General features: G+C 47.1%; 1 protein-coding gene across 4 annotated transcripts in view; it reads left to right on the forward strand.

The window, feature by feature from the left end:
- The window catches only part of LOC119946575 (dual specificity testis-specific protein kinase 1-like), a 45856-nt gene extending 26742 nt beyond the window's left edge, over nucleotides 1–19114 (forward strand). For 3 of the 4 annotated variants that reach the window (XM_038767971.1, XM_038767973.1, XM_038767972.1), the window contains exons 3-9: nucleotides 3093–3214; nucleotides 4578–4626; nucleotides 6224–6373; nucleotides 12600–12773; nucleotides 16059–16142; nucleotides 17347–17433; nucleotides 18716–19114. In XM_038767971.1, coding sequence (XP_038623899.1) covers nucleotides 3093–3214; nucleotides 4578–4626; nucleotides 6224–6373; nucleotides 12600–12773; nucleotides 16059–16142; nucleotides 17347–17433; nucleotides 18716–18817 — 768 coding nt within the window. In that variant the 3' untranslated portion in view covers nucleotides 18818–19114. The remainder of the gene's footprint in view (nucleotides 1–3092; nucleotides 3215–4577; nucleotides 4627–6223; nucleotides 6374–12599; nucleotides 12774–16058; nucleotides 16143–17346; nucleotides 17434–18715) is intronic. The other variant, XM_038767974.1, reaches the window with a different exon arrangement.
- Nucleotides 19115–19949: the final 835 nt, after the last annotated feature.

Raw genomic sequence — 19949 nt, forward strand, 5'->3', positions numbered from 1 at the left:
TACTACATAATGCTTGTTATTAACATTATGTGCCGAGCACTGTTCTGCACTTATCCTATCCCACTTTGATTATTATATAATAATAATAATGATAATAATAATTATGGTATTTGTTAAGCATTTACTACGTGCCAGGCACTGTACTAAGCATTGGGGTGGATACAAGCAAATCAGGTTGGATGGACTCAGTCCCTGTCCCACGTGGGGCTCACAATCTCAATTCCCATTTTACAGATGAGGTAACTCAGTCACAGAGAAGTGAAGTGACTTGCCCAAGGTCACACAGGAGATAAGTGGCAGAGCCAGGATTAGAACACGAGGCCTTCCCTGACTAAGCCCTCTTTTCTTTTCCTTCAACTTCCTTTATTTATCCCCCCTCCCAGCCCCACAGCACTTATGTATCTATCTGTAATTTATTTACATTAATGTCTGTCTCCCCCTCTTTACTGTAAGTTCATTGTGGACAGGGAATCTATCTGTTCTATTGTTATACTGTATTGAGCGCTTACTCTGTGCAAAGCCCTAGACTGAGCGCTTGGGAGGGGACAGGAGAACAATAGAACGATGAAGGCTGCAGAGCTGGGGGAGAGGATTGCAATCTGTGGCTGATGGTAATGATGGGGGCATTTACTAAGCGCTTACTATGTGCTAAACACCGGAGATACAGGTTTTGAGAAGGTTGGCATTAAAGGACCAAAGTGGGCGAGTTGGATTGGGGTAGAAGAAGAGGGAGGTGAGGTAGGAGGGGGCGAGGGGATGGACTGCCTTAAAACCGACGGTAAGGACTTCCTGTTCTGGCAGAGGCGGATGGACAACCACCGGAGGTTCTTGAAGAGTGGGAAAACACGCCCCGGACGTTTCTGTAGAAAAACAATCCGGGCAGCAGAGTGAAATATCATCATCATCATCATCAATCGTATTTATTAAGCGCTTACTATGTGCAGAGCACTGTACTAAGCGCTTGGGAAGTACAAATTGGCAACATATAGAGACAGTCCCTACCCAACAGTGGGCTCGCAGTCTAAAAGGGGGAGACAGAGAACAAAACCAAACATACTAACAAAATAAAATAAATAGAATAGATAGGTACAAATAAAATAAATAAATAAATAGAGTAAAAAATATGTACAAACATATATACAAATATGGACTGCAGTGGGGAGAGACGGGAGGCGAGGAGATCAGCAAGTGGACGGGGGGCTGGACTGAACTGGGCGGACTGGGCTGGGCCGGATTTGGGGGTTCTGGGCTGGGCGGGACCGGGCCGGGCCGTACCAGTGAGATTTTTCCACCTGGGAGGGTTCCAGACTGGCAGCATTCCATGTGAGGAAAGGCCTCGATTTCCTGGAAATTCGGGCGTGGGCCTTGGAACAACAAGTCACCCTGAGTCTTCGAGAAAGCTTCGGGGACTCGGTGTATTCCAGGACTTGTCTCTGGAATGTCAATTAGGAAAGCCCGGGGGCCGGACCGGAGAGGCACAGGAAGCCAGGGCGGGGGCCGCTAACCCCCCTAGGTCTTCCCTCGGTCCTGCATCCCGGAGCTAATAGTAATATTAATAATAATAATGTTTGGTTTTGTTCTCTGTCTCCCCCTTTTAGACTGTGAGCCCACTGTCAGGTAGGGACTGTCTCTATATGTTGCCAATTTGTACTTCCCAAGCGCTTAGTACAGTGCTCTGCACATAGTAAGCGCTCAATAAATACGATTGATGATGATGATGATGATAATAACTGTGGTATTTGGTAAGCACTTACCCTGTGCCAGGCACTGTACTAAGCGCAGGGACGGATACAGGCCAATTTAGATTCCGAATCAAGGAGATTCGGCCGTCTAGCCTAAAGCCTGGAGGATGAAATGAGAGAGAGAGGGGCCTTCTTTGGCTAAGCCCTCTTTTCCGCTACCGTCTCTCCTTTTTCCGTCGCCCTCCCACTTGGATCTGACCCGTTCCTCTCCCCCACCGGGCCGTTTCTCAAGAGGGGCACATGAAGGGGGTGGTCAGAGGAGGCTGACAGGCCAACCCCTAGACGGTAAACTCGTTTGGGCAGGGAACATGGCTCCCAACTCCCTTTAAAGCAGTTTGATCCCCTCGCCCCCCTCCTACCTCACCACACTGCTCTCCTCCTCCGTCCCAGCCCGCACGCTTCACTCTAATGCCAACCTTCTCCCTGTCCCTCCATCTCCTCTCTCTCGCCGCCGACCTCTCGCCCTCATCCTGCCTCTTGCCTGGATCGCCCTCCCTCTTCGTTAGGACAATTCCTCTCCCCTCCTTCCAAGCCTTATCGAAGGCCCATCTCCTCCAAGACGCCTTCCCAGACCGCGCCCTCCTTTCCTCTTCTCCCACTCTCTTCCACGGAGCCCCGACTCACTCCGTTTATTCATCTCCCCCTCCCAGCCCCACACCACTTAGGTCCACATCCATCATTTATTTCTTTCTATTAATGTCCGTCTCCTCCTGTAGACTGTCAGCTCGATGTGGGCAGGGAATGTGTCTCTTATATTGTTCTGTCGTCCTCTCCCAAGCACTTAGTACAGTGCCGTGCACAGAGTAAGCACTCAATAAATACGATTGACTCACTGATTGACTACCAACTGTCAATTTGTACTCGCCCAAGCACTTAGTTCAGTGCTCTGCGCCCAATTAGGGCTCGATTTATTGATTGATTGATTGATTGACCGGAGCTGGGGAAGAAAAGAGAAGCTGGGAATGGGTGGGCCCGGGCCTGGACGGGCCTGGGAATTCAGGGGTGACTCCCCAGGACAGTGGGGGATTGCTGAGTTCCTGCTGACACAGGCTGGGGAGGGAATGATAGAATGGAAGCCTCCCGAGGGCAGGAATCCTGTCTACCCACTCTATTATATTCTGCCGAGCATTTTTTTAATGGTTTCTTACTAAGCACTGTACTAAGCGCAGGAGTGGATACAAGATAATCAGATTGAGTACAGTCCCTGTCCCACGTGGGGCTCACGGTCTTAGCAACAGGAAATGCTTGAAAACTACCGTAAGTAACTGTCTCCCCTCAGTGCTTGGCACAGGGTGGGAGCTTGAGAACCACCGTCAATAACCGTCTGCCCCCGCCTTCCCTTGGCCCCAGGTGACCCACAGCGGGACTCGTAAAGTGATGGTAGTCAAGATCTACAAGAACGATGTGGATCAGGAGGTCATCGTGCGGGAGATCACCCTGTTACAGAAGCTGTCTCACCCCAACGTCGTCAGGTGAGTCCGGGCCCGAGACCCCGTGGGGGCCAGCCGGAAACAGCCCTCAAAACCGGGGGACGTTCCCAAGCCTCCATAAAGCAGGCCGAATTCCCCATGAGGGATACCTCTCTCCCTGTCCCCGGGGATTCTCCTCCCCGAGCTTCTCCCTGGTGGCGTGTCATTCCTTCTGGAAGACCCCAGAGAGCAGAGCCGGAAATAGGGCCGGGGGTCTTCCCCCCTCACCCGCCAGACTCAGACTGCGTCCTCCTCCCAGGCGATCCCCCCTGACAGATCTGCCCCAGGGCTCACACCACCCTCCTGCCCTGGGATCCCCTCCCCACCTCGGCTTGGCTAAATCGCATCTCTTCTTTCCTCCTTAAAAGCCCTCCTAAGACGACCCCCTCCTCCAGGAAGGCTTCCCCGATTCTTCTCCACTCCTTCCCAGTCACATTTCCCATCGGTATTTATTTATTTTCTTGAGTCTCTCTCTGTTTCCCTCTCCCTTTGTCCTCTCTCCTTCTCCTCCCTCTCTCCCTTTTTCTCCTCTTCCTTCTCCTCCCCCTCCCTTTTTCTCCTCTCATCTCCTCTCTCCTCTCATCTTTCTCCTCTCCCTTTCTCTCTTTCCTCTCTTTTTCTCTCTCGCCCTCTCTCTCCCTTTTTCCCCTTTCTCCCCACTCTCCTCCATCACTCTTATTGCCTCTTTTCTCTCTTTCTCTTCCTCTCTTCCTTTTCTCCCTCTTCTCCTCTCCTCTGTCCCTCTCTCTCCCTCTCCCTTTTTCTCCCTTTCTCCCCTCTCCACCATCACTCTTCTCTCTCTCTCCTCTGTTTTCTTTCTCTCTCCCTTTTCTCCTCTCCTCTCTCCCTCTCTCTTTTTCTCCCCCTCTCCTCTCTCCATCTCTCCCTATCTCTTCCTCTCTCTCCCTCCTTCTCCTCTCCTCTATCTCTCCCTTCTCTCTTTTCCTCTCTCTCTCTATCTCTCCCTTCCTCTCCCCTTTTCCTCCCTCCCTCTCTCTCTCCCCCTCCTCTCCTCTCTCCCAGCCCCCTCTCAACTCTGCTAACCTTGCAGCCTCCCCCATTAGACCGCGAGCTTGCAGAAGGCAGGGTCTCACCTCTGCCTTGGCTGGTCCATTAATGATCCTGATGATTCCCCGCTGACCGGTTTGGATTTCGAACACCCCGACGGGGCCTTGTCCTGTTCCCGGAGGCCGTGGTGGGCTTGGAAGTTTGCTTCTCCCTTTCTGGAAGAGCTGGTGGACTATTTGATCGCCCAGTGAGCTCGCCTCTGACCAGCTCCTCCGGCTACAAGCCCCCTGGACTGAAGCCCGGGGAGAACCGCGGTGGCCGGAGAGAGCTGAGGGTCTCCTGTGTCTCTCTCTTCCAGGTACCTGGGCATCTGTGTGCAAGGAGAAAAACTCTACCCCATCCTGGAGGTGAGGCCTGAGAAGCATTCCCCCTCCTGGCCTTCCTCCCCGCCCTCATGATGACGAAGATGATGATCATAGTAATAATAATAGTACTCGTTAAGCGCTTACTATGTTCCAAGCACTGGGGGAGATACAAACTAAGCAGGCTGGACACAGTCCCTGTCCCAAATGGGGCTCACACTCCTAATCTCCATTTTCCAAATGAGGGAACTGAGGCCCAGAGAAGTGAAGTGACTCACCCAAGGTCACACAGCGGACTCGTGGGGAGCCGGGATTAGGACCCATGTCCTTCTAACTCCCAGGCCCGGGCTCTGTCCACTAAGCCATGCTGATTTTTCAGTAAGCGCTTACTACGTGCTAAGCACTATGGGGATAGAGAAGCAGCGTGGCTCAGTGGAAAGAGCCCGGGCTTGGGAGCCAGAGGTCGTGGGTTCTAATCCTGGCTCCACCACTTGTCAGCTGTGTGACTTTGGGCAAGTCACTTCGCTGCTCTGGGCCTCAGTATCCTCATCTGTAAAATGGGGATCAAGAGACTGTGAGCCCCACATGGGACAACCTGACCACCTTGTATCCCCCCCAGTGCTAAGAACAGTGCTTCGCACATAGTAAGTACTTAACAAATGCCATTATTATTATTGTTATTATTATTATTATTATTCGACATGGCCTGGAAGAAGGAGCACCAGTCTGGGAGTCGGGAGATCTGGGTTCTAATTCCGCCCCCGCCACTTGCCTGCTGGGACACCTTGGACGAGTCACTTAACTGCTTGATGCCTCAGTTTCTCCCTCTGTAAAATGGGGATTAGACACCTGTTTTCCCCCTTATTTAGACTGTGAGCCCTGCGTGGGACAGGGACTGTGTCCAACCAGATTAATAATAATAATAACAATACCGATGATGATGGTATTTGTTAAGCACTTACTATGTAGCTTGTATCTGCCCCAGAGCTTAGCACAACAGTCACTTCTCCCCCTTTTAGACTGTGAGCCCACTGTTGGGTAGGGACCATCTCTATATGTTGCCAACTTGGACTTCCCAAGCGCTTAGTACAGTGCTCTGCGCATAGTAAGCGCTCAATAAATATGATTGATGATGATGACTGTCTCTATATGTTGCCAACTTGTACTTCCCAGGCGCTTAGTACAGTGCTCTGCGCACAGTAAGTGCTCAATGAATACGATCGATTGATTGATTCTCTGGGCTTCAGTTCCCTCATCTGTAAAATGGGGATTAAGACTGTGAGCCCCACATGGGACAACCTGATCACCTTGTGTCCTCCCCAGCGCTTAGAACAGTGCTTTGCACATAGTAAGCGCTTAACAAATACCAAAACTATTGCTATTACTATCCACCCACAGTGCCTGGCACACAGTATGCGCTTAACAAATACCACAGTTATTATTATTACAGTGGCCGGCACATAGTGAGCGCTGGACGAGTACCATAAAAAAAAAAAGAGCAAGCCACGGTTGTAGCGGTGGGGGGTGAGGGACAAGAGGGGACCCCAATGAGACGGCTAGAGGGCTGGGTTGGCCTCCCTCTTGGGCCGGGCCTGACGCCGAATCCATCTCGGGGTGGTCCCGGGGCGGTCGGTGTCCGCAGTACGTCGACGGCGGCTGTCTGGAGGAGCTGTTGGCCTGCAGGGAGGTCCCTCTGACCTGGAAGGAGAAGCTGAGCCTGGCCTGTGACATCACCAGGGGCATGGTATACCTGCATTCCAAGAATATCTACCACCGGGACCTCAACTCCAAGGTAATAACAATAATAATGGCATTTATTATTAATAATAATATTAATAATATTAATAAGTCTCAAGTCTTAACCCCCATTTTACAAGAAGGTTCTGCCCAGCTAGATGATGATGATAATCATCTCCCCCTCGTCCCCCTCTCCATCCCCCTCATCTTACCTCCTTCCCTGCCCCACAGCACCTGTATATATGTTTGTACATATTTATTACTCTATTTTTTTTATTTCTTTTACTTGTACATATCTATTCTATTTATTTTATTTTGTTAGTATGTTTGGTTTGGTTCTCTGTCTCCCCCTTTTAGACGGTGAGCCCACTGTTGGGTAGGGACTGTCTCTATATGTTGCCAATTTGTACTTCCCAAGCGCTTAGTACAGTGCTCTGCACATAGTAAGCGCTCAATAAATACGATTGATGATGATGATGATGATGATCTATTCTATTTATTTTATTTTGTTAGTATGTTTGGTTTGGTTCTCTGTCTCCCCCTTTTAGACGGTGAGCCCACCATTGGGTAGGGACTGTCTCAATATGTTGCCAACTTGGACTTCCCAAGCGCTTAGTACAGTGCTCTGCACATAGTAAGCGCTCAATAAATACGATTGATGATGATGATGATGATCTATTCTATTTATTTTATTTTGTTAGTATGTTTGGTTTGGTTCTCTGTCTCCCCCTTTTAGACTGTGAGCCCACCGTTGGGTAGGGGCTGTCTCTATGTGTTGCCAACTTGGACTTCCCAAGCGCTTAGTACAGTGCTCTGCACACAGTAAGTGCTCAATAAATACGATTGATGGTGATGATGATGATGATAATAATGTTAGTATTTGTTAAGCGCTTATTATGTGCCGAGCACTGTTCTAAGCTCTGGGGTAGATACAGAGTAATCAGGTTGTCCCACGTGGGGCTCAGTCTTCATCCTGTATATATGTTTGTACGTATTTATTACTCTATTAATTTACTTGTACATATTTATTCTATTTGATTTTGTTAATATGTTTTGTTTCGTTGTCTGTCTCCTCCTTCTAGACTGTGAGCCCGCTGTTTAGTAGGGACGGTCTCTATATCATCAATCGTATTTATTGAGCGCTTACTGTGTGCAGAGCACTGTACTAAGCGCTTACTAAGCGCTTATAGCGCTCTATATGTTGCCAATTTGTACTTCCCAAGTGCTTAGTACAGTGCTCTGCACACAGTGAGCACTCAATAAATACAATTGAATGAATTTGTTAAGCGCTTACTATGTGCCAAGCACTGTTCTAAGCGCTGGGGAGGTTACAGGGTGATCAGGTTGTCCCACAGGGGGCTCACAGTCTTAATCCCCATTTTACAGATGAGGGAACTGAGGCACAGAGAAGTGAAGGGACCTGCCCAAGGTGGCACAGCAGATAAGTGGCGGAGCCGGGATTAGGACCCATGACCTTTCGACTCCCGGGCTGTAGCCACTAAGCCACACTGCTTCACAACGTCCGGGGCCTGGGCTCTGGAGTTGATACAAGATAATCCGGTTCCATTCGGGGCTCATAATCAAGTAGGAGGGAAACGAGTATTAAATCTCCATTTTAGAGATGAGGAAATAGAGCACGGTGAAATTACGTGACTCGTCCAAGGTTACACAACAGACAGGAGGCCGAGCCAGGGCTTTCTGGGTTTGCGATCTTTTCCCTAGGCCACACTTCTCCCCTTAGTAATAATCATAATTTACGGTATTTGTTAAGTGATTGCTGTGTGCCAGACACTGTACTAAGCGGCGGGTACTACGGGCCTGAGCTGAGCACTGGGAAAGAAATATACAGGTGAGCTCTAGATGCGTTTCCTGGTTCCTCAGGGGATCACAATCCCTTTATTACGAGGAGAGGGGAGGGGGTTGGCGACAGGCACTTAAGGAAGGACGCAAGCAAAATATACGATATATTTATGTATATATGTTTGTACATATTTATTACTCTATTTATTCTACTTGTACATATCTATTCTATTTATTTTATTTTGTTAGTATGTTTGGTTTTGTTCTCTGTCTCCCCGTTTTAGACTGTGAGCCCACTGTTGGGTAGGGACTGTATATGTTGCCAATTTGTACTTCCCAAGTGCTTAGTACAGTGCTCTGCACATAGTAAGCGCTCAATAAATATGATTGATGATGATAAGGGCGACCGTCCCTAGAGCCTGGGCTTAGGAGTCAGAAGGTCACAGGTTCTAATCCCGGCTCTGCCACTTGTCTGCTGTGTGGCCTCAGGCAAGCCACTTCACTTCTCTGGGCCTCAGTGACCTCACCTGGACAATGAGACCGTGAGCCCCACTTGGGGACAGAGCCTGTGTCCAACCCGATTCGCTTGGCTCGGGCCTTAATTCAGTGCCTGGCACGTAGTAAGCGTTTAGCAAATACCCTAATCATCATTACAGTGTTTGGCACAGAGTAGGCGCTTAATGCATGCCAAAATCATTATTAAACTTCTCTGTACCTCTGTTGCCTCATCTGCAAAATGGGGATTCAATCCCTGCTCTTCCTCCTGCAGACTGAGGTACCTGATGATCTTGTATCTACCGTAGTGCTTAGTACAGTGCTCAGCACATAGTGAACGCTTAACAAATACCACAGTGACCATCAGGGGTGAAATCCTTCAGGAAACGTCACTCCCCCGCGAGAGCCAGCATCTTCCAAGAGATGGGTTCCATTAGAACCCATGACCTCTGACTCTGACCAGAGACCTTTTGTTCTCTGTCTCCCTCTTCTAGACTGTGAGCCCACTGTTGGGTAGGGACTGTCTCTATATGTTGCCAGCTTGTACTTCCCAAGCGCTTAGTACAGTGCTCTGCACGCAGTAAGCGCTCAATAAATATGATTGATTGATTGACTCCAAAGCCCAGGCTCTTTCCACTGAGCCACGCTGCTTCTCTAATGCCTGTTTTGCTGTCTGTCTCCCCCTTTCTAGACTGTGAGCCCGTTGTGGGCAGGGAAGGTCTCGCTTTGTTGCTGAATTGTCCTTCCCAAGCGCTTAGTATGGTGCTCTGCACACAGTAAGCACTCAATAAATACAATAGAATGAATGAATGATGCCTGTTACATGTTTTCCTGTCTGTCTCTCCCCTTCTAGACTGTGAGCCCGTTGTGGGCAGGGAGGGTCTCTCTTTGTTGCTGAATTGTCCTTCCCAAGCGCCTAGTACGGTGCTCTGCACACAGTAAGCGCTCAATAAATACGATAGAATGAATGAATGATGCCTGTTACATGTTTTCCTGTCTGTCTCTCCCCTTCTAGACTGTGAGCCCGCTGTGGGCAGGGAGGGTGTCTCTTTGTTGCTGAATTGTCCTTCCCAAGCGCTTAGTACGGTGCTCGGCACACAGTAAGTGCTCAATAAATACGATAGAATTTATTATATATATTTATAAATATATAAGCACTCAATAAATATGACTGAATGTATAAACATTCAGGGAGCTCCAGCCCTGAGGAAGGATTTATATAGATTATATAAGGATATATATATAAGGATTATATTATATATAGATTATATATATAAGGATTTATATAGATTATAAATATTTATAATCTATAAATATAGATTATATTACCTATATTTTTATATAGAATGACGGTGGCAGGACTTGAGAGGAGAAAGGGCAGAGGGAGGGTTTCCAGTGGACGTGGAAATGAGGGACTTTGGGGGCAAGTGGAATGAGTTTCCTCCCGACCCTGCCCGTCCAAAGGGCGAGCGCGAGCCCGGTCCCCAGAGACGGCCACCCCGAGCAGGCGGACAGCGGTGTGACCTCTGACCCAGGCCTGGCCGCGGCCCCGGTTTCGGGCCGGCCTAGGGTTCGATGGAGCCCCGTCCCATCAGCCATGTGTCCTTGGCAGGAAATCCTGGCCGAGGACCCTCCCAGGCCAACTTGGCCGCACTTAGGAGACGCCCAAGGCCCAGGGCTTGGCCGGCAACCAGGCAGAAAGCCAGCCCACCAGTCGGGCTCCCGTCAGCTGGGGAAAGCCCCGGCCTCGGGCTCCTATTCACTGTACCTCCATCTCATCTCTCTCTCCCATCCATTCATTCCTTCAATCGTATTTATTGAGCACTTACTGTGTGCAGAACACTGGACTAAGCGCTTGGGAAGAACAAGTTGGCAACATATAGACGGTCCCTACCCAACAGCGGGCTCACGGTCTAGAAGGGGGAGACAGATGACAGAACAAAACATATTAACAAAATAAAATAAATAGATAAATAACACGTACAAGTAAAATAAATGGAGTAATAAATGATGGCGGCGGTTGTTCGGGGTGGGTGTCCTTCCTCAGGGCTGGAGCTCCCTGAATGCTCATATGTTCAGTCGTATTTATTGAGCGCTTACTGTGTGCCCGTGTCCTTCCTCAGGGCTGGAGCTCCCTGAATGTTCATACGTTCAGTCGTATTTATTGAGCGGTTACCATGTGCCTGCGTCCTTCCTCAGGGCTGGAGCTCCCTGAATGCTCATACATTGTCGTATTTATTGAGCGCTTACCGTGTGCCTGTGTCCTTCCTCAGGGCTGAAGCTCCCTGAATGTTCATACATTCATTCATATTTATTGAGCGCTTACCGTGTGCCTGCGTCCTTCCTCGGGGCTGAAGCTCCCTGAATGTTCATACATTCAGTCGTATTTATTGAGCGCTTACCGTGTGCCTGTGTCCTTCCTCAGGTCTGGAGCTCCCTGAATGTTCATACATTGTCATATTTATTGAGCGCTTACTGTGTGCCTGCGTCCTTCCTCGGGGCTGGAGCTCCCTGAATGTTCATACATTCAGTCGTATTTATTGAGCGCTTACTGTATGTGCCTGTGTCCTTCCTCAGGGCTGGAGCTCCCTGAATGTTCATACATTCAGTCGTATTTATTGAGCGCTTACTGTGTGCAAGGCACTGAACTAAGTGCTTGGGAGAGGACAATACAACAATAAACAGACACATTCCCCGCCCACAACGAGCTTACAGTCTAGAAGGGGAGACGGACATGGATAGAAAGAAATAAATGACATGGATAGAAAGAAATAAATGACGGATAGGGACATAAATACTTTGGGGCTGGGAAGGGGGAAGGACAAAGGGAGCGAGTCAGGGTGATGCAGAAGGGAGAGGGAGAAGAGGAAAGGGGAAGGGGGCTTAGTCTGGGAAGGCCTCTTGGAAGAGACGTGCCTTCAATAAGGCTTTGAAGGCAGGGAGTGTGATTATCCTATAAACCACCGCTCTCCCCACCTTCAAAATTCTCCTAAAATCCCATCTCCTCCAAGAGGCCTTCCCAGACTAAGCCCTTTATTTTTCCTCTCCTACCTCCCCTCCACACTTACTCTGCCCTTTCCTGTGAACCCCTTTAAAAACTCTGATCCTTCTCCCAGCCCCCATATATTCTTACACTCTACTATTTCCTTTATTTGTATTTGATTTCACTGTCTGCCCCCCACTTTATAGTCTTAGTACAGTGCTAAGCGCTTAGTACAGTGCTCTGCACACAGTAAGTGCTCAATAAATACGATTGATGATGAAACCTCCTTGTGGGGAAATTTTGCGTCTATTCTCCCATGTGCTTAGTGCAGTTCCCTGCAAACAGAAAGCTATCAGTAAATGCCACGGATGGATGGGTGGGTGAGTAGGTGGATGGAGTAAGAAGGACCTGAGTTCTAATCCCTGCTCCGCCACATGTCTGCCGTGTGACCTTGGTCAAGTCACTTAACTTGTCTGTACCTCAGCTCATCTGTAAAGCGGGGACTAAGCCCCACTTTTCCTCATCTCCCCCTCCCTTCTGTGTCTCCCCGACTTGCTCCCTCTGCTCTTCCCCCGTCTCCCGGCCCCACGGCACTTATGTATAGATCCTTATAGATCCTTATAGATCCTTATAGATACTTATGTATGGATTTTATTTATTTGTATTTATTTGTATTGCTGTCCGTCTCCCCCGGCCCCGCAGACTGTGAGCTCGCTGTGGGCAGGGATTGTCACTCTTTACTGTTGTATCGTACCTTCCCAAGCGCTTACTTGCACACAGTAAGCGTTCAATAAATACGATTAAATGAGCAAATGAATGAACGTGGGCCAGGGACTGATTAACTTGTATCTACCCCAGCGCTTAGAGCTGTGCTTGGCACTTAACAAGTGCCGTAGCTACTATTATTATTATCGTTTTTGAGGGAGGGTGGGTGGGTGGGCAGGTGAGTGGGATGGATGGATGGATGGACAGGCGGATGGACAGACGGCTCCTTCTGTTTCAGAACTGCCTGATCCGCCTGACGGCACGCGGCCGAGAGGCCGTGGTGACGGATTTCGGGCTGGCCCGCGAAGTGGCCGAGCTCCCCGCCCGGGACCCCGAGAGGAAGCTGTCCCTGGTGGGCTCGGCCTTCTGGATGGCCCCGGAGATGCTGCGCGGGGAGCCCTACGACTGCAAGGTGAGCCCGCTGTTGGGTAGGGACCGTCTCTCTATCATCATCGATCGTATTTATTGAGCGCTTACTGTGTGCAGAGCGCTGTACTGAGCGCATGGGAAATACAAGTTGGCAACACATAGAGACAGTCCCTACCCAACAGTGGGCTCGCGGTCTAAAAGTCTCTACATGTTGCCAACGTGGACATCCCAAGCGCTTAGTCCAGTGCTCTGCACACAGTAAGCGCTCAGTAAATACAATTGAATGAATGAATGATTGAAAAGGTGCAGCCCGGACCCCCGGGGACCCCCCACCAATGCCTCCCGGCCTCTGGGCCGAGGAGGCCGAGACTCCACACGAGGAGGGCGGAATTAGGGCCGGGGAGGACCCGAATCCCTCCCTCGCTGCCCTGGTCCAGGGCCCGGCTCACGCCGAGCAGGTTTAGGGTCGATATAGCATTAAATAGTTTTAGCATTAGTATTAATATTAATAATCAAACAATTAATTATATTATTGTATTGTATTAATTATATTAGTTATATACCAATATATTGATTATTAATCATCAATTATTATAATTAATAATGATTAATGAATGAATGATTAATAGTATCGATAAACTAATTGCATTATTAGTATTAATAAATATTTTAGTATTTATTAATACTAATTAATACTAGTTTATTGATGCTAATAAATACTAATTAATGAATGAATGATTAATAGTATCGATAAACTAATTGCATTATTAGTATTAATAAATATTTTAGTATTTATTAATACTAATTAATACTAGTTTATTGATGCTAATAAATACTAATTAATATTAATTAGTATTATTTTAGTATAGTATTAGTATAGTATTAGTAAGATTAATAGCTATTAATTAATTGCTAACTATAAATGCTGATATTAATACTAATTAGTAGTCTTGATGCTTTATGGTATATAAAATATTTATATTTATTGTTTTAAATATATTTTATAAATGTAAAATATTTAATAAAGTGTAAACATATATTTTTAAAATAGAGATATATTTTTAGAAATGTTCATCTATATGACTTCATATGTAAATTTTGTGATTTAAATGAATTTATGTTTATATAAATTTCTATTTGCATATGGAGGCATATTAATGAATATATATTATTTATTAGGTAGTAGTAGTAGTAATGCTTTATAGTATTAGCAGTACTATTAATACTTTATTGTATATGAAATATTCATATATGGATTATATACTGATATATAATTAATTATATTATATATTGATTTAATATATAATTAATGTGTATTAAATGTATAAGCATTTTCTATTTTTTTATTTATGTATGATTGTCTATATAAATTGTATTAGTAATTAGTAGTATTAGTAGTCTTAATGCTACTAGTTAGTAGTATCAGTATTAATACTACTAATTAGTAGTATTAGCATTAATACTTCATAGTATATAAAATATTTGTACTTATATAAATATTTTATATTTATCTTTATTTATATATAATTATATATATTATAATTAATACAAATTTATATATGTTTCTATTTATATATGCATGCGTGTTAATAAATATATATTTATGTAGATAAATATGTATATAAATAAATATAGTATATAGTATATTTAGTATAAAAAATCCCCCTGCCCCCCAGAAACTCCCAGAGTAGGGGCCGGGCCAGTGGGTAATTGGGTGGGGGTGGGCTACCCTTTAGGGACTTGGAGTACCTTGGGAATGGATTGCGGGCCCACTGCAGCGTGGCTTAGTGGAAAGAGCCTGGGCTTTGAGTCAGAGGTCATGGGTTCAAATCCTGACTCCCTCAATTGTCAGCTGTGTGACTCTGGGCAAGTCACTTGACTTCTCTGGGCCTCATCTGGAAAATGGGGATGAAGGCTGTGAGCCCCCACGAGGGACAACCTGATCACCTTGTAACCTCCCCAGCGCTTAGAACAGTGCTTGGCACATAGTAAGCGCTTAATACCATTATTATTATTATCTAGGGACTAGGAGAGACGGGAAGGAGAGGGGTTGGCCTAGGGGGGCAGAGAGTGTCAGGCTGAGGGAGACAGAATCAATCAATCAATCAATCAATCGTATTTATTGAGCGCTTACTGTGTGCAGAGTCCTGTACTAAGTGCTTGGGAAGTCCAAGTTGGCAACATCTAGAGACGGTCCCTACCCAACGGCAGGCTCACAGTCTAAAAGTGGGAGACAGAGAACAAAACCAAACATACTAACAAAATAAAATAAGTAGAATAGATATGCACAAATAAAATAAATAAATAAATAGAGTAATAAATATGTACAAACATATATGCATATATCCAGGTGCTGTGGGGAAGGGAAGGAGGTAAGACGGGGAGGATGGAGAGGGGGAAGAGGGGGAGAGGAAGGAAGGGGCTGAGTGTGGGAAGGCCTCCTGGAGGAGGTGAGCTCTCAGTAATAATAATAATAATAATAATAATGGCATTTATTAAGCGCTTACTATGTGCAAAGCACTGTTCTAAGCGCTGGGGAGGTTACAAGGTGTTCAGGTTGTCCCACGTGCTCACAGTCTTCATCCCCATTTTGCAGATGAGGTAACTGAGGCCCAGAGAAGTGAAGTGACTTGCCCAAGGTCACACAGCTGACAATTGGCAGAGCCGGAATTCGAACCCATGACCCCTGACTCCAAAGCCCGGGCTCTTTCCACTGAGCCACGCAGAGACAGAAGAGAGGACAGAAGAGAGGGACAGACTCAAAGAGACCAAAGAGAAGGTCAGGCCGAGGGAGAAAAGCTGAGGAAAACAGGGGAGAAAGGGGGAGGAAAACAGAGGAGAAAAAGGGGGACCAGCTGAGGGAGACAGAGGAGGAGGCGGAAGAGGAGAATCAATCAATCAATCAATCGTATTTATTGAGCGCTTACTGTGTGCAGAGCTCTGTACTAAGCGCTTGGGATGTCCAAGCTGGCAACATCTAGAGACAGTCCCTACCCAACAGTGGGCTTGCAGTCTAGAAGGGGGAGACAGAGAACAAAACCAAGCGTACTAACAAAATAAAATAAAGAGAATAGATAGGTACAAGTAAGATAAATAAATAAATAAATAAATAAATAAATAAATAAATAAATAAATAAATAAATAAATATAAATTAATGAATGAATGAATAAATAAATAATAAATAAATGAATGAATGAATGAATGAATGAATAAATAAATAGATTAATAAATCTGTACAAAACAATTTTCCCTGTCGGAGTCTCCCAAGGCCCAGACCCCCAGGGCCCCCATCCTCCCCTCACGGCTGACTGTCTCTGCCCTGCACAGGTCGACGTGTTCTCCTTCGGCATCGTCCTCTGTGAGATCCTGGGAAGGATTCCTGCCGACCCCGAGGTCCTGCCCCGCACCCAGGTGACAATATGTATATATGTTTGTACATATTTTTTGACTCTATTTATTTATTTATTTAATTTATTTGTACATATCTATTCTATTTATTTTATTTTGTTAGTATGTTTGGTCTCTGTCTCCCCCTTTTAGACTGTGAGCCCACTGTTGGGTAGGGACTGTCTCTAGATGTTGCCAATTTGTACTTCCCAAGCTCTGTACATAGTAAGCGCTCAATAAATACGATTGATGATGATGATGATGATGACACTGGGGTCCCTGCCCTCTCTCCAAACCCCTGCAGGGCCCACCCTAATAATGATGACGGCATTTGTTAAGCGCTTACTATGTGCCAAGCACTGTCCTAAGCGCCGGGGAGGTTCCAAGGTGATCAGGTTGTCCCACGGGATGCTCACAGTCTTAATCCCCATTTTACAGATGAGGCCCTGAGAAGTGAAGTGACTTTATTAAGCGCTTACTACGTGCAAGGTACTGTTCTAAGCGCTGGGGAGGTTGTCGTCCCTCGTGGGGCTCACAGTCGTCATCCCCATTTTCCAGATGAGGGAACTGAGGCCCAGAGAAGTGAAGTGACTTGCCCAAAGTCACCCAGCTGACGAGTAGCGGAGCCGGGATTAGAACCCATGACCTGTGACTCCAAAGCCCGGGCTCTTTCTTTCTTTTAGACTGTAAGCCCACTGTTGGGTAGGGACTGTATATGTTGCCAACTTGTACTTCCCTAGCGCTTAGTACAGTGCTCTGCACACAGTAAGCGCTCAATAAATACGATTGATTGATTGATTGATTCCTACTGAGCCACGCTGCTTCTCACCCGGGGGTCTCAGCCCTTATTTATTTATTTTGCTTGCACATACCTATTCTATTTATTTTATTTTGTTAGTATGTTTGGTTTTGTTCTCTGTCTCCCCCTTTTAGACTGTTGGGTAGGGACTGCCTCTGTATGTTGCCAATTTGTACTTCCCAAGCGCTTAGTACAGTGCTCTGCACATAGTAAGCGCTCAGTAAATATGATTGATGATGTATGTATATGTTTGTATGTATTTATTACTCTATTTTATTTGTACATATGTATTCTATTTATTTTATATGTTGCCAACTTGTACTTCCCAAGCGCTCGGTACAGTGCTCCGCACACAGTAAGCGCTCAATAAATGTGATTGATTGATTGATCGATTGCCCATCACTGAATCCGGGCCTCGTTTTCCCTCAGGATTACGGGCTGGACATCACTGCGTTCCAGAATATGATCAGCGAGTGTCCCCAACATATCGTCCAGTTGGCTGCCCATTGCTGCCGGGTAAGTCCTCCATCCCTTCCTCTTCCCGGTGTGGAGCAGGCGGGGATTGGGCGGGAAACGGGTTTGGGGTCGGAAGATGAGGGGCTCTGTTTTGGACGACTTCAAGTCCGAACAGAGAAGGCGGGAGGAAATACGGGACGGCGGAGGAGAGCGATCGGGGCTGGAGCTGTAGCAGCGTGGCTCGGTGTAAAGAGCATGAGGTCATGGGTTCAAATCCCAGCTCCACCACTTGTCAGCTGGGTGACTTTGGACAAGTCACTTCACTTCTCTGGGCCTCAGTTACCTCATCTGGAAAATGGGGATGAAGACTGTGAGCCCCCCAGGGGACAACCTGATCACCTTCATCATCATCATCCATCGTATTTATTGAGCGCTTACTATGTGCAGAGCACTGGACTAAGCGCTTGGGAAGTACAAATTGGCAACATATAGAGACAGTCCCTACCCAACAGTGGGCTCACAGTCTAAAAGGGGGAGACAGAGAACAAAACCAACCATACTAACAAAATAAAATAAATAGAAATGTACAAATAAATAAAATAAATAAATAAATAGAGTAAAAAAAAATATGTACAAACATATATACATATATACAGGTGCTGTGGGGAAGGGAGGGAGGTAAGATGGGGGGATGGAGAGGGGGATGAGGGGGAGAGGGGGAGGACGAGGGGCTTAGAACAGCACTTAGAACAGTGCTTTGCACGTAGTAAGCGCTTAACAAATACCAACATTAGTATTATTATTATCCGCGTAGTCGAAGCCATGGGAGCCAATCATCATCAATCGTATTTGATCGTATTTATTGAGCGCTTACTATGTGCAGAGCACTGTACTAAGTGCTCAATGAGTTCTCCAAGGGAGAGGGTGGAGAGGGAGGCAGAAGTGAACCCCGTCAGTTAGGGGGTGGGAGGCAGAGGAGGAGGCCGCCAAAAGAGATGGAGAATGAGCGGCCACAGAGATGGGAGGAGAACCAGGAGAGGAGAATCAATCAATCAATCGTATTTATTGAGCGCTTACTGTGTGCAGAGCACTGTACTAAGCGCTTGGGAAGTCCAAGTTGGCAACGTATAGAGACAGTCCCTACCCAACAGTGGGCTCACAGTCTAAAAGGGAGTCTAAAAGGCGGGGGGGATACGTGGATCTACGGGAGGAGGATGGAGGCCGGGAGCAAATGACTGTGGGAGCTGCGGAGGCCCACGTGGATCTCGGGAAGGAGGATGGAGGCTGGGAGCCGGGCGGGAAGTGGGCCGGGGTTCAATCTCATTGGAAATCTCTCTCCCAGTTGGAAGCTCTGAAGCGGCCTTCCTTCCCGGAGCTGTTGGAGGAACTGGAAGAGGCCGTGGAGAGCCTGGAGTCCCGGGCGGCCAGTCAGCTTTCCGGATAATCTCCGACCTCATCCCTGCCCGTCCGCCCCCCGTCCCCTGCCTCGCTTTCCACCCCGACAGGGAACCCGGGCTGGACCGGAGCCGGCCAGAGCGGCTGGACCTTGGGATGGGAGCGTTGCCGGCCGTGAAGGCCACGGCAGCCTGCGCTGTTTGTTACTAATGGCCTCCTCGGCTCTCGCTTCTCGGACGGGAGATGGTGGTGAAAAGGTGGCGTTTAGACGAGTATTTTTTTCTAGCAGATTTTCTAACAGAAATAACTCAGATTGTGGGACCATTTTGTGTGCTTTCTCCCCCACCGCCCCTTGTTCTTTTTTTTTTTTAATTAAGTAAAAAAAAAATTGACTTGTGGATAGTCGTTCGTATTTATTGAGCGCTGAATGTGCGCAGAGCACTGCACTAAGCGCTTGGGAGAGGATGACCTAACAATAAACAGACACTCCCTGCCCACAACGAGCTTCTGGTTTAGACGGGGAGACAGACATGAATAGAAAGAAATAAACTTCCAGAACGCGAAGGAGCCCAGGGCCCGATGGACGGACAGGCAGGCCGGTAAACTGAGGTGAGGACAGACCCGAAATCTTCACCCGAGAGAAGCAGTCTAGTGGGTAGAGCATGACCCTGGGAGTCAGCGGGTCCCGGGTTCTGGTCTTGTCTGCTGTGTGACCTTGGGCAAGTCATTTAACTTCTCTGGGCCTCGGTTCCCTCATCTGTAAAACGGGGATTAAGACTGAGAGCCCCACGTGGGACGTGGACTGTGCCCAAACTGATTAGCCTGAATCATCATCATCAATGGTATTTATTGAGCGCTTACTGTGTGCAGAGCACTGTACTAAGCGCTTGGGAAGTACAAATTGGCAACATCTAGAGACAGTCCCTACCCAACAGTGGGCTCACAGTCTAAAAGGGGGAGACAGAGAACAAAACCAAACATACTAACAAAATAAAATAAATAGAATAGATATGTACAAGTAAAATAAATAAATAAATGAATAGAGTAATAAATATGTACAAACATATATACATATATACAGCCTGAATCTGTCCCAGCGCTTAGAACAGTGCCTGGCACATAGTAAGCAATTAACAAAAACCACAATTATTATTATTAGTTGGACCGGCCAATTGGCAGGC

Source organism: Tachyglossus aculeatus, chromosome 27 (genome assembly GCF_015852505.1).
Source record: "Tachyglossus aculeatus isolate mTacAcu1 chromosome 27, mTacAcu1.pri, whole genome shotgun sequence".
Lineage (NCBI taxonomy): Eukaryota > Metazoa > Chordata > Mammalia > Monotremata > Tachyglossidae > Tachyglossus > Tachyglossus aculeatus.